Source organism: Stenella coeruleoalba (genome assembly GCF_951394435.1).
Source record: "Stenella coeruleoalba genome assembly, chromosome: 3".
NCBI classification, from domain to species: domain Eukaryota; kingdom Metazoa; phylum Chordata; class Mammalia; order Artiodactyla; family Delphinidae; genus Stenella; species Stenella coeruleoalba.
This window is the reverse complement of record NC_137148.1, coordinates 56,758,907-56,773,438: the sequence shown is the minus strand read 5'-3', so window position 1 is coordinate 56,773,438 and position 14,532 is coordinate 56,758,907. Positions and strand designations below refer to the sequence as shown.

Below are 14,532 nucleotides of genomic sequence, written 5' to 3'. Positions count from 1 at the left end.
TGGTTCTACTAAACAAGCAAAGAACAAGGGAGCTATCCAAAGGAGTGATTAACCATGGAATTTAAACTGAGTAAGAAAGGGAAGTAAAAACATCAAGAGGGTGAATAGCATGGACACAGTAATAGGATCAATGGACTGGAGATTCCACTGGGGTAAAAAGAAGGTTGGGGCTGAGATACTAACTAGAAGGAGTGAACTACTAAAAAAGGAAGTATGGTCAAGGAGTAGAAAACATGAAATGGTAACCATAGAGGGCCTGTAGTTATTGACAATGCAAGAGGGTATCACTTTGGGAGTGAATGACTGAGATAAGATAGAACAGATGGGAAGAACACTGGAGGGAAGATCAGGTATACTCATTTTAATCTCAACATAAAGACTGAGATGGTATTAGATAGAGAGGCAATGAGCCTGGAGCTAAAATAATTAAGAAATGAGGAGGAATGACCTGAAGAGTTAGCAGTTGACAGCAATCATGAAGGGTAGTAGTCACATAATCTGATGACACAATCCAAAACAGGATTTTCAGGGAGAAGGGAGGGAGAACAGTAGCTAGGTTGAGACTGGATTTTGTGGATGACTGACTGTAAATTCCAGTGGGCACAGTAGAAGAATATGAAGAGTTGTTAAGCGGTTTCAAAAAAAGGAGACAAATATAGACCTTTTAATGATTTAGAATGCAGGAGATAAAAGGTGACCTGGGCTTCCCTGGTGGTGCAGTGGTTAAGAATCCACCTGCCAATGCAGGGGACACGGGTTCGAGCCCTGGTCTGGGAAGATCCCACATGCTGCAGAGCAACTAGGTCCATGTGCCACAACTACTGAGCCTGCGCTCTAAAGCCTACGAGCCACAACTACTGAAGCCTGTGCACCTAGAGCCCATGCTCTGCAACAAGAGAAGCCACCGCAATGAGAAGCCTGCGCACCACAACAAGAGTAGCCCCTGCTCGCCACAACCAAAGAAAGCCCGCGTGCAGCGACAAAGACCCAATGCAACCAAAAATAAATAAATTAAATAAATGAATTAAAAAAAAAAAAAAGGTGACCTGGAAGTCTGGAGGTTCTGGGGCAACTGACAAAGATATTTTTGAATATACATGATTCCTGATATACCCCTATGTTTCTCTAACAAATGGAAATTGCTTAGGTCGAAAATGTTTTTACTTTAAAATTAAAATGGCTATACTGATTTATTCAATGTTTGAGTTTCCCTACAATCTTATCGATACATACTAGTAAAACTTTATCACTTTTGCCAATATGATGGGTAAAAAAAATTTCACTGTTTTATTTTGCATTTCCCTATTGGTGGGGTAGAGCATTATTTCATTATTGGCTAGTTGTACTTCCTCTTCTGTGAATTTGCCCACTTAAAATATTGGATTCTCTTCTTAGTTTATAGCAACTAAAATTAACCTATTTTTCTATTTCTCTGCTCTTAATGAATCACACAAATCAACGCTGCATATTTCTCATTTCAAATCTTTCAATGGCTCATGCTAGGGCAACACAAGGCTTGGTAGGTGCCTCTTCCTGAAATCCTTCTAGTATATACTTTAAGAGATTCTCTACTTGAAGCCCACCAATCAAATCTGGCCACACCTATTAGTTTCCATATTGTCTATGGCTGCGTTTGCACAACGGCTGAGCTGGCCTACAAAGCAGAAAATATTTACTGGGTGTCTCCTCAGATTCATATCATAAGAGCTTTATCTACACTTCACTGCACCTTTTTGTTTACATCTCTCTCTCTACAGTAGTATCTAAATCTCTTGAGGACAAGGGACAATGTCAGCACTTAAAATGCTTACTGAATGAATAAAGGGCACAAGTCCTTCATAATTTGGCATGTTTCTCATCACCTTCCTATGTTCTAGCTAAAATAAACTATATTTTTACTTCATTAAGTATTTTTCAAAAACATTTCTAATGGCAGCATAATGATCAATGTTTTATATTCATTTACTTACAATTTTGATGGATACCACCTATTCCTAATCACTTATTTGTATCTATTTTGTACACTCACAATCTGCTGAAGTATTTCTCTCCCCTAATTCCTTCCCTAGTGAAGACAAAAGCAATGGAATCTTGGCCTTTCTGGGATCAACCTTTTCATCTATGGTGGTTACTTTGGCACCTGAGGTTTCAGGGACTTCACTGATAATTACTTCACTAATGGCTTCAGAGTGCTTCAAAGTCAATTATAAAACACGACTCAAAAATTTTTTTTTTGCTTTAGTTTTCAGTATAAAATTAATCTCACACACCTTGTTGGTAGTCTTATTCTCCTTAACTTGTACATCTCAATTATTTATTTATTTATTTATTATTAAGATTTTAGTTTACTTTACCAGGCGTTTCACTAAACATATTTTTCAATATAGTTATTTACTGGGCCTTTGTCACTTCTCTTATACCCTAATTTTTTTTTTTTTTTTTTTTACAGGCTCTGGATGCACAGGCTCAGCACCCATGGCTCACGGGCCCAGGCGCTCCGCGGCATGTGGGATCTTCCCGGACCGGAGCACGAACCCGCGTCCCCTGCATCGGCAGGCGGACTCTCAACCACTGCGCCACCAGGGAAGCCCTCCCCTAAATTTGATGGATTTGTTTTTTTCTCCTCTATCTGTGTTGAGGTCTTTACAAAGAGTGTTTCACCCACAAATGCTTGCTGCAATCATTTTAGAAACCAGCTTTATATATTCATTACATTCATTACATACATACATATTACATCTCATCCAGGTAAGGAGTTTTTTTTTCCTTTTTAAAATATATTTGGATAGTTAAGCCTTACCTGTTTTAACTTTGTAATTTACTCATTCATTACTTCCAGCTCAGTTTCACTATCTTAATAATGTGATCTACAATCTACAGTTAATAGATTCACTGTTATAGTGAATTATAAGATTCCTTTAAAGATTTTGTATTCATTCAATGTATACATATTTATTATAAGATTCTGAATATGTGTATCACATAAAACTTACAAAGTTTTGGGTTTTGTAATGAGGCAGATCTAGACTCAGATCCAGCCTTGAACACTCTTGAGTCCTTGGGCAAAGTACTTACTTACCGATACTTCAGTTCTCCCATCCAGTAAAATGGAAGTAACTCTCATGTGTAAAGCAACATAGGGCTAGGATAATGAGCATAATGTACATAAAAGTAACAATGTATGCTAAATGCCTACAAATGATGCCCAGTATGTTATACAGAAAAAAATGTTAACTCACTCTCTCTTCCCTCCCAACTCAAGCAAAAGGGCAATAAATGCTGTGCTCCTCAACTTAGGTCCCTTATTAAATTCCCTTAAGTAAAAGCAGTTTGGCGATATGAACCATGAGCTCTGGATGTTCATATACTCTGACTCAACACTTTCACTTTGGGAAATCTATTTTAATGAAATAATCTAAAACACAGAAACTGTTTTATGTATAAGAATGTTCACTGTAGTGTTTCTTACAACTGCAAAAAGAAACTTGCTAACTGTCCAACAGTAAAACGTTTACTTATGAGAAATTCACAAAAACATTGTGGTCATTTGAAAAGATGCTGATGAAATAATTTACTAGCAAGAGAAAGCTTATGGTGCTAGGTGAAAATAGCAGAATGCAAAATTGTTAATATTAAAGTCTCAACTGTGTAAAGATCAAATAAACTGAGAAAAAATATTGGAAGGAAATGTATCAAAGGGTTTACAGTAGTTACCTCATGGTCCTGATATTAGTGATTATTATTTTATGGTGTTTTCTATAATACCAATGATCATGACGATGATAATAATAGCAGTTATTATGTATGAAGTGTTTACTACATGCCAGGCCAAGTTCTAAGAGCTTAGTATTAACTCATTTAATCCTCATAAGATTAATTCCTTAAAAGATGAGATAACTGAGGCACAGTGAGATGAAGTAATTTGTTCAAGGTTACACAGTTAATTATGGAAGGTGCCAAGACTTGAATCCAAGTAGTCTGGCTCCAGAGTTCCTGCTTCTGCTATACTACACTGAAAAGACTTGCTTTGTTTAAAAATTTTAACCATTAAAAAGGCACATGCCAATTCAAACCTTGTGGCCTTTCAGATATGAGATTTCTTTCAGCTTTCCTTCAGTTCTGAATTCAAATATTTGCTTTGCCATCAGGTGCCATTTTGGAATAAGATGTAGCCACCATTCCTGTATAGGTTCTATCAACTCCAGAAAATTCTAAGACAAATCTCCACCCCTATTTCCTGTTCCATTATCTCATTTAACCACTGAGACTCTGGAACTCTTAACATTCTTACTTATTACACCTACTGACAGTACTTCAAAGAATTCTTCTAGTAAGGAGGTCTTAGAGCCAGCAAGGGTGGCTTCTAGAAACTCTTTCCCACACTAACACCCATCCATGTAACTACAATTACAGTTTGTAGTTGTAATTGTAGTGGTAAATCTACAGTTACCACTTTTGCAAACATTTGTCTTCCATTGTAAAGTTCTCACCCTCTGCCACCCAGGAGACCCCTCTTACCTGCCAACACTCACCAGATAGCTACCATAGCACGGGCTGAATGGAACCAACTAAGAAAGATTTTCAACACCTGGGGAATTTAACTGTCTCTCAACCTCCTTTCTGAAGGTGGCATTATTCTCCACTGTTTTTAAAAACTTCATCAGTTAATCAATCACCTTGACTTCCTCAGCTTTCTCACCCTTTTGCTGGTAAATCAAATTGTTTTTTTAGGAACAAGGTCTTTTTGGCACCAATACATATTCAAATATCAATTCCAGGAAAAAATATTCATAATTTACACCCTGGGCAATAAAAATAACTTCCACTTACTGCTGTGTTCTTCTCTGCAGCTTACATTTGCTAAATTTATTTCATTACGTATGTCACTTGGTTTGGCTTCCTTTATAACCAAATTCCTTTTCTTAAAAACAGTATCTGCAGAATCCAACATGGTTGACTGCAAGCAATTCTTCTAAACATAGTACATGTATATTTCAATGCAGTTCATTTACAGTATTTAGAAAAACAGACTCATGAGATGGCTTTAACATTATATAAAGAAGAAAAACTAGTCATAAAAACAATGAATACAATAACAAGTGTTGATAATGGAAAGATTTACAACCAGAATCATACATATTTTTACCAAAAGCTTATCCTGCTCACAATATGTAATGATAATAAGCTCGATTACCTTAAAATATTTTTATAGATATTTCAGTGGGAGGAATTTAGTAATTCCCTGAATATCTAGGATGAAGATGTAACTACATCAAGACTAATCTGGTGGGGGCCCCTTTTAGGAAAAAGAAAATGGAGCACTAATAGTTCATTAGGCTCCCATTAAATTAGGTGAAGTAAAAACCGTACTGCCAAACTTACACATTTATGCGTTGCATATGCTGAGGAGTAAAGAAGAAATCTGCACCTTCAAGCTAATATTTCTCTTTTGCAGTTGCAAGTTTTCAACTTGGCGGAGTCACTCTCTAAGAAGAATGGGGTGCAGGAGGGAGTGAAAGTGGAAAACAGAATCATTTTCAAAAGACGGAATCCTCCCCTGCTTCATTAGGCATAACTTATTTACCATTCTAATATGAAAATTTAATAAAACAGAGAAACTTAAAATCCAAAAGTAACTTGTTATCCTAATAATGAGCATGTCAGGACAGCCATTTTACAACCTTACAGTTTCAAATACCTATTCCACGATACAATTTGTATTTTAAAAACATCTTTCCTTTAGATTAAAAAAAAAAGAAAAGCACCATTTATGCACTCATCATTGAAGTCATGAGCTTCAACGCAGGATCGTTACTGAGCTTCTTAATACAACTGTCAAAATCAATTTGTGGATAGTCTCCAACTTTAAATTTCTACATTTTTATCTGCTGAAGAACCGAACTGATTAGCGATTGTTAAGATAACGGACTTAAACTGTAAGCAATCCTTGCAAAATCCAGTTGATTTTTAAAATCAGGAAACAAATAACAGGCGATTGTTTTCGAAGGATGAAAGCCATGCCCAAAACAGGTTGACTGTGGCGTGGGTCCGCTTCTCAGCAGCAGTTCCCTGTGGCGCGTTCGCGTGAGAGAAGTACAAAAGGGCAAAAGCGCAAAAAACACAAACCCACGCAAAACCCGTACAGTTACAAACATTAAAATTATGTACACATGTCGTGAAACCATGAGTCCCCAAGTGGAAAGAACCGCCTGGAGAAAGCGATCAGACAGCGGAGTGTGGTGGCGATGGTCTGTGTGGACCAGGGACACCCGGGCAGAGGGGGCCGGGCGGGGACAAAGACCGGGCATCCGGGGCAGCGCCCGACAGTGCCCAGAACCCTCGGGAAGCAGGTGTCCCAGGGCAGCGACTGCGGTACCCAGGGCCCTGAAACGCCGCGGTTTAATGGTCGGGGGCAAAGGCTCCCCGAGGAACACACCCTCTTCCCACCGCTCCTAACGGGCTTCAGACCCTAACCTCGGACACCTGAAGAGCCGCCGCCAGCCCCCTGTCCGGATCCCCAGGGACGCCCGGGCGGGCAGCTGTTGGGCTTAGAACCGCGCCGCCGCCGCCGCCGCCGCCGCCGCCGCCGCCGCCGCCGCCGCCGCCGCCGCCGCCGCCGCCGCCGCCGGGCTCCAAACGGCAGGGCGGGCACCGAGAATGCGGCGGCGGGTCCGGCGCCTCTCCCCGCGGCCCGTCAGGCAGCTTCCGAACAGCTTGCCTCCGTTCCCGCCCTCCAGTCCGGGGCCGCGCACCCTCACGCCACCTACCCGGTCCCACACCATCCCAGAGGCCTCCGGCGCTCGGGCCCTCTGCCGAAGCGGCGTTGCCTCCCCTCCGGGGCCTGAAATGGCTGCGGAACAAAGAAAATCTGGGCTCCAGCTAGCGCCGGTCTGATTGGGCGTGGGCGGGGCCTGCCGCTGGAACGTTAGGCGGCTGTCGCCTTGGCAACGGCGGCGGGGCTGGGAAAACCGTGGCCGGGGCTTGCGGGGCCTATGGATCTACGCCCGGCGGCGCGTGGCAGCGGTTTCTAAGCCCGCCCTGCAGCCTCGGGCTTCGGCGCGCCGCCGGGCTCCCGCTCGCGCCCCCTGCGGCCGGCGCGCGGGCCCGAGCCTCTGGCTCGCTGGAGGAACCCGCACGGACGCTGCTCCGCCCTGTGAGGCCTCGACCAAAATGGCCTGTAAGTGTGGCTGCCTCTGAGCACGACGACCCTACCCCAGCCCAACTTCCATACCTCAGGACCACCTCCAAAGTGACAGCCCTTCCCTGGGAGCCTATTAAACACCGAACGTGCCACATATTCCACAATAATACAGTTCCATCGCCGCTGGTAAAAAATAGAAATGGCTTCAGTGGATAGATTCGGTGGACGGTCCTCTGCTAATATTGCAGGATAGCTTTTGAGGTATGCTGTTTCTAACACATCAACTGCTTTGTAGGTGAAATTAAATGCCTTCTAAAATTAGGTTTTACGTCTCCAGGCGTGTATTCATATAAAACTAGGTTCTTGCTCTTAGAAATAACAAGTCCTCCTCTCGGTAACCGGCCATCACGAGAAATTAAAATGTCTTCTATTTTCCGAACAGAAAATAATTCAAAATGGGAGAGGTAGACTTTTTATATACTCAATTATAATAATGGTAGTGAATAGATAAAAGCAGTGCCCTTACCCCATAGTATTCTTCTATATAAATTTACTGTATGTGAATATTTTAAATTTGCATCGCTAGATAATTATTTCCTAGGGTGATGATGCCGCTGATGATATTCTTCCTCACATGGTCAATGTGTCAAAAGGCCAACAGTTTTGACTATCCTACTTGCAAGTGCTGTATATATTATGTTTTGAAAATGTGTAGTGATTGTTGCCTTCCAGGCATATTCTAGATAAAATTAGAGTACCAATACTAGGAAGTGATTTTATACTGAGACATCTTACTTGTTAATAAACTTGTTAATAATTTTCGTTTGCAACAACAATCATTTTACGAAAGAACAAGTTTATTTAACTTAAATTTTGAGTAAAATTTAAAACGACCATTTCTCCAGGACATGGAAGCAACCTAAGTGTCCATAGACAGATGAATAGATAAAGAAGATGTGGCACATATATACAATGGAATATTGCTCAGCCATAAAAAGAAATGAAATTGAGTTATTTGTAATGAGGTGGATGGACCTAAAGTCTGTCATACAGAGTGAGGTAAGTCAGAAAGCGAAAAACAAATACCGTATGCTAACACATATATATGGAATCTAAGAAAAAAAAAAAAGTGAAGAACCTAGGGGTAAGACGGGAATAAAGACACAGACCTACTAGAGAATGTATTTGAGGACCCGGGGAGGGGGAAGGGTAAGCTGGGACGAAGTGAGAGAGTGGCATAGACATATACACACTACCAAATGTAAAATAGATAGCTAGTGGGAAGCAGCTACATAGCACAGGGAGATCACCTGGGTGCTTTGTGACCACCTAGAGCGGTGGGATAGGGAGGAGATATGGGGATATATGTATATGTATGGCTGATTCACTTTGTTATAAAGCAGAAACTAACACACCATTGTAAAGTGTGTCCAATAAACTCGTTAAAAAAAAAGGACCATTTCTGTCATTAGGAAATTGAACATGGCAAGAAAAAAATTTTAAATAACTAAAATATTCGTAATTATGATTTTAACATTTTCTGATGGTAATTCGATAGCAGTTGAATACAGTAGTGTACAGCAAAAAGAGGCCCCCCAAATAGGAATAGATTACCAAGAAAAAAATCTTAATGTAAACCTTCCTAAATGGTAGTTCAGTGTATCTGCAGGGATATGTGTCCAAATAACAAACAGGGTTTATTTCTGCATTTGAAAATTTCCATCATGGAATAGGGAGCCTTGTTCTGTACAAATGAGAGTGTATGTGGTATCTGTATTCTACTTTGCTAAAGAAAAATAACAGGAATACTTTTTAAATGTGTAGGAATAGCAAATAATGACCGATGTAAAGAACTATTGATTAAGTAATTAGTAAGGAATTCACCTGATTAATAGTTTGGAAATAATTGAAATGGATTGGAAAGAAGTGAAGTATTATTTAGTGTATGCGAGAGGATTTATTGGCCAAAATTTTTTGAAAGAAAAAATACTGATTACCAGTATTTTGAAATTAAGACTAGGCAAATTAAATATCCATTCTTTTATAAAATTTAAATGAAAGTGGATTAAAATTTTAATATAAAATATTTCTGCAATGAATAAAGAGATACTTATACATGTAGCCTTTTTATCTTTATCCTTTAGGTTAAATTAAAAATACATGTTTTAAACAGTAAATCTTCTTATCATTAGCAAGGATTTATTAACACAGCTTATTTTAGTTTATATTTCCTGTTATTTGTTTTCTCTTGGCACAGTTTGTGCATGAAGTAGCAGCTACCCAGTAGTGTTTTCTCTTTATACCCAAATACAGGCCTGCAATGCTTATGTGATAAAACTTTGAAGAATTGTCAGTACTTTTTAATGATATATACTGAAATTAAAAACAGTAAATAAACTTTGAGTTTAACTTCAGAACCTATTACAGATATCTTATATTTTAAATTTCTGTATTAAAATTTGTTTCTTAGGTAAAAAAATTGACCAAGATAAAAATCAAAGAATGGTAGAAATTACAAAATAGCATTAAGGGAGAAAACATACCTATAAGCTTTCACCTTGGAAGGAAAAGATGCTTACTCTGTAGGATGTAGCACTGTCAAAACAAGCATGAAGCTGGGAGGCAGAGGGCTTGTATGTACTTGCAAACACTTTCAGTTCAGTCCTTCTGAGCTTCACTTTCCTTGCTTTAAACAGGATTAAATATGAAAGTATATTAGGAGCGCATTAGCAGAGTGCCTGGCAGATAGTTAGAGGGCAATAAAAGACAGCATTACTAGGTATTAATATGTATAAAAGAGCAGATATTTGAGAAGGAGGAATGGTTATTGAAAAAATAATAGGACTGGAAATCCATAAGTTATTAAATAAATATCTTTAATAGTAAATTATTAGTGAGTATATAGAAACTCAGTAAGAGAAGTGAAATAATCTATTAGATACAGGTAAGCTTCTAAAATAGAAAACTTCTAAGAAATGTTGTTTCCATCTTATGCTTCTGGAAAGTTGGGAATTCTCATTCATTCCTTTAACACTAGGCAGTTTAAGGAATTGCCTTCCATTGAAATATGTTCAGATTGGCAATAAGGAAAAAACATTTAAAAAGTAATTATTTAGAGGAATTTAATTCAAATATTGGAAGAGGACAGTTGTAGTCAATATTCAGAAATGTGTATATAATCTATAAGCATTTCTCATTTAAAGCAAACCCAAGATATAGTTTGAATGTACAGAAGAGATACACAAGGGAACTGTTATTAACTGGGAGAGGATTAACTTCAAAGTTCCTTTAACTATTAATATCTCCTAGTGATTAAAATATGATTCTATTTATAGAAAGGTCTACTTAGACTTCTGCTTCTGGGAAGATGGAGTAGACCTACTTTTCCCTCTTCCTCTCACTAAGTACAATGAAAAACCTTGAATATTACACATAAAACAAACATAAGACTCTGAAAGATGGAGAGAAGACAGACCATCTAGGGCCCTGGAAACCCAAGGAACATGATGGGTAGTTCCCTGAGTTTTCTTTTTGCCTCATATGTTCCAGACTTGAAACTGAAGAAGCTGGCTACCTGGAAGTGCCAATGGTACAGACAAAAAAAGGCCCAACAAAGTATTGCTCTCTTTAGCTGAAGGACCAGTAAAGGGGCAGTATAGCAGATAGAAAACATTTAGACAATAAATGCTCTACTCCAGACAAAAACTATGAAAAAAACCCAAATGTGACACCCCCCCCCAACTCATGCCAGCAAAGGTCTGGTGGAAAGCCTAGACTTCCACCCTCAGCAGGCTATAACAAGGTGCCCCAAACCCCCTCCCCTCTTCTCGTGTCAGATAAAGTTAAGTAGGGAATTAGAACTTTCATCCCACTAGCCAGTAATGAGGAGCCTCCCACCTTGGGTGTCAGTGGAGGCCAAGTGGGGAACTTGGACTTCTCCCCCAACCTGGCAGTAATAAGGTAGTGTATGCTCCCCAACCCCACTTCCACTTGCATTGCTGTGTCAGAAAAAGCCAGCTAAAACAAAAGATTTAAATAAGATCTAAAATCTCATGGCACAATATCCTAAATGTCTAGATTTCAATTGAAAATCGATTGTCATGTTAAGAACTAGGAAGATTTCAAACTATATAAAAAAGGCAATAAATGATAAAACCAAGATGATAGAGATGTTAGAGTATCTGACAGATTTTAAAGCAGACAAAAATGCTTCAATGAACAACTACAAAAACACTTGAAACAGAGAAAAAATAGAAAATCTCAGCAAAGTAGTAGAAGATATAAAAAAGAACCAAATGGAAATTTTAGAACTAAAAAATACAATAATTGGAGTAAAAAACTAAGTGGATGGGTTTAACAACACAATGGAGGAGTACAAGGAAAGAATTAGTGAACTTGTAGAAAGAAAAATAGAAATTACCCAATCTAACAATAGAGAGAAAATAGATTTTAAAAAAATGAACACAGTCTCCTGGAGTTGAGTGACTATAACAAAAGACCTAACATTTGTGTCATCAGAGTCCTGGAAGGAGAAAGGAAAGAAGGTGGGGCTAAAAATACTCAAAGAAATAATGGCTGAAAACTTCTGAAATTTGACAAAAGACATAAACCTACAGATTTAAGAAGATGAGCAAATTTTCAACAAAAGTGCCCAAACAACTAAATGAGGGAAAGACAGTTTTCAACAAATAGTGCTGGGATAACTGAGTATCCACCTGCAAAAGAGTAAAATTGGACCCCTGCCTCATACCATATACAAAAATTAACTCAAAATGGATCATAGAACTAAATTTAAGAGGTAACACTGTAAAATACTTGGAAGAAAACATGGAAGTAGATCTTTGTGACCTTGAGTTAGGAAGAGACTTCTTAGATATGACATCAAAAACACAAGCAACAAAAGAAAGCACTAGATAAATTGGACTTCAACAAAATTTAAAACTTTTGTGCTTCAAAGGACACCATAAAGAGAGAAAGTGAAAAGACTACCCGTCGAATGGGAAAAAAATATTTGCAAGTCACATATAGGAGACTTTTTCTAGAATAAAGAACTCATATCTCAATAATAAAAAGACAGATAACCAAAATAAAAATGGGCAAAGAATCTGTATAGACATCTCTCCAAATAAAATATACAAACTGCCCATAAGCATTTGAAAAGATACTCAACATCATTGGCTATTAGGGAAATGCAAATCAAGACAATGAGACACAACCTCACACCCACTAAGATAGCTATAGTGAGAAGCACAGATAATAACAATATTGACAAGGATGTGGGGAAGGGGGGGGATGTAAAATGCTACAGCTGCTTTGGAAAACAGTTTGGCATTTCTTCAAACAAACACAGAGTTACCACAACATCCAGCAATTCCACTCCTAATGGAAATGAAAACATATGTCTACACAAAGCTTATGAACAAATGTTCATAGCAGCATTATTTGTAATAGCCAAAAAGTGGAAACAACTCAAATGTCCATCAATTGATTAATGAATAAACAAAATATAGTATATCCATACAATGGAATATTAATTGGTATTTAAAAAATGAATAAAGTACTAATACATGCTACAATTTGAGTGAACCAGGAAAACATTTTGCTAAATGAAAGAAGCCAATAGAGAGGACCATGTATTGTATGATTACATTTATATGAAATATCTAGAATACGCAAATTTACAGAGACAGAAAGTAGATTAGTAGTTTCCAAGGATTGGAAGAGGGGAAATAGAAAGTGACTACCAGTATGTATCAGAGGTTTCTTTTGGAGAGGATGAAAGCAGTCTAAAATTAGACAGTGGAGGTTGCACAACCCCATGAATATACTATAAAGTTTACTTTATGGTAAACTTTAAAAGGGTGAATTTTATGGTATATAAATTATATCTCAGTAAAGCTGTTATTTAAAAAAATAAGACAAATGAAACCCAAATAAGATAAATCCAAAAAAAAAAAATCCATGCCAAGACACATAGTTCAACTTCTAAAAATTCAAAACAAAGGAAAAATCCCTGAAAGCTTAGGGAACAAGAAATGATGCCTTACCTATAAAAGCTTATATGAACGACAGTGAGTTTCACACCAGAAACCATGGAGGCCAAAAGGAAATAATACTGTTTTTCAAGTGTTGAAAGGAAAGAACTATCAACCCAGAATCCTATATTCAGCACCAATATCCGTTTAGGAATGAAGGGAAAATCATGACATTCTCAGATAAAGGAAAATTAAGAGATCTTGTCAATAGCAGACTTTTTCTAAAAGAATGGCTAAGGGAAGTACTCTAAGCAGGAAGGAAAGTATAGAAGAAGGAATATAGGAACAGGAAGAAAGAAGAACAGATTGAGCAAAAATACAGGTAAATATAATAGGTTTCCCTTCTTCTTCTTGAGTCTTCTAAATTATATTTGGTGCTTGAAGCAAAATTTATAACATTGATATGATTCTGAATGTATGTAGAAGAAATATTTAAGACAATTGTACTTTTAAATGGAGAAGGTAAAGAGACATAAAGGGAGATAAGGTTTCTGCACTTCACTTGAACTGGTAAAATGACAACACCAGTATACTCAGATGAGTTATACATACACTATATATATTATATATCATATATAAATATATGTAATTTAAATATGTATATAATGTAATACCTAAAGCAACGAGTAAATAAGCTATATAAAATAATACACTAAGAAACATTATAGGTAAATCTATATGCAATTCAAAAAATGTGTGAATAGGGCTTCCCTGGTGGCGCAGTGGTTGAGAGTCCGCTTGCCGATGCAGGGGACATGGGTTCGTGCCCCGGTCCAGGAAGATCCCACATGCCGCAGAGCGGCTGGGCCTGTGAGCCATGGCTGCTGAGCCTGCGCGTCTGGAGCCTGTGCTCCGCAACAGGAGAGGCCACAGCAGTGAGAGGCCTGCGTACCGAAAAAAAAAAAAAAGTGTGAATAATCAACGGGAAAGCAAAAAAGCAAAAAATAAAAAAAGAATGACAGAAAACAAGAAATGACAGCCCTAACATATCAATTACATTAAACATAAATGGTCTAAAAACATCATTGTATTTTGATTGGCAGGAGTGGATTAAAATTATGACCCAAGTATTAATATATGCAGTCTACAAGAAACTCACTTCAAATATGATATAAGCAGGTTGAAAGTAAAGGGAAATAATAAAGATAAGAGCAGAAATCACTGAAACTGAAAACAGAAAAACAATAAAGAAAATCAATGAAACAAAAAGCTGCTTGGGACAAAAAACAATATAATTGACAAACCTCTAGCAAGGCTGAAAAAGAAAGAAGACACAAATTACCAAAAACTCAGGAATGAAACAGGGGATATCACTACAGACCCTGCAGAAATCAAAAGGATGATAAAGGAATATTA

The 14,532-nt window shown here is 38.0% G+C and overlaps 1 protein-coding gene across 1 annotated transcript in view; it reads right to left on the bottom strand.

Annotated features, from left to right (window-relative positions):
* TNPO1 (transportin 1) overlaps window positions 1–7,360 on the bottom strand; it is an 89,703-nt gene extending 82,343 nt beyond the window's left edge. Inside the window, exon 1 of the mRNA XM_079918619.1 lies at window positions 6,768–7,360. Within this exon, the coding sequence (XP_079774745.1) occupies window positions 6,768–6,782 (15 nt within the window). The 5' untranslated portion in view covers window positions 6,783–7,360. The remainder of the gene's footprint in view (window positions 1–6,767) is intronic.
* Between the last annotated feature and the right edge of the window lie 7,172 nt (window positions 7,361–14,532).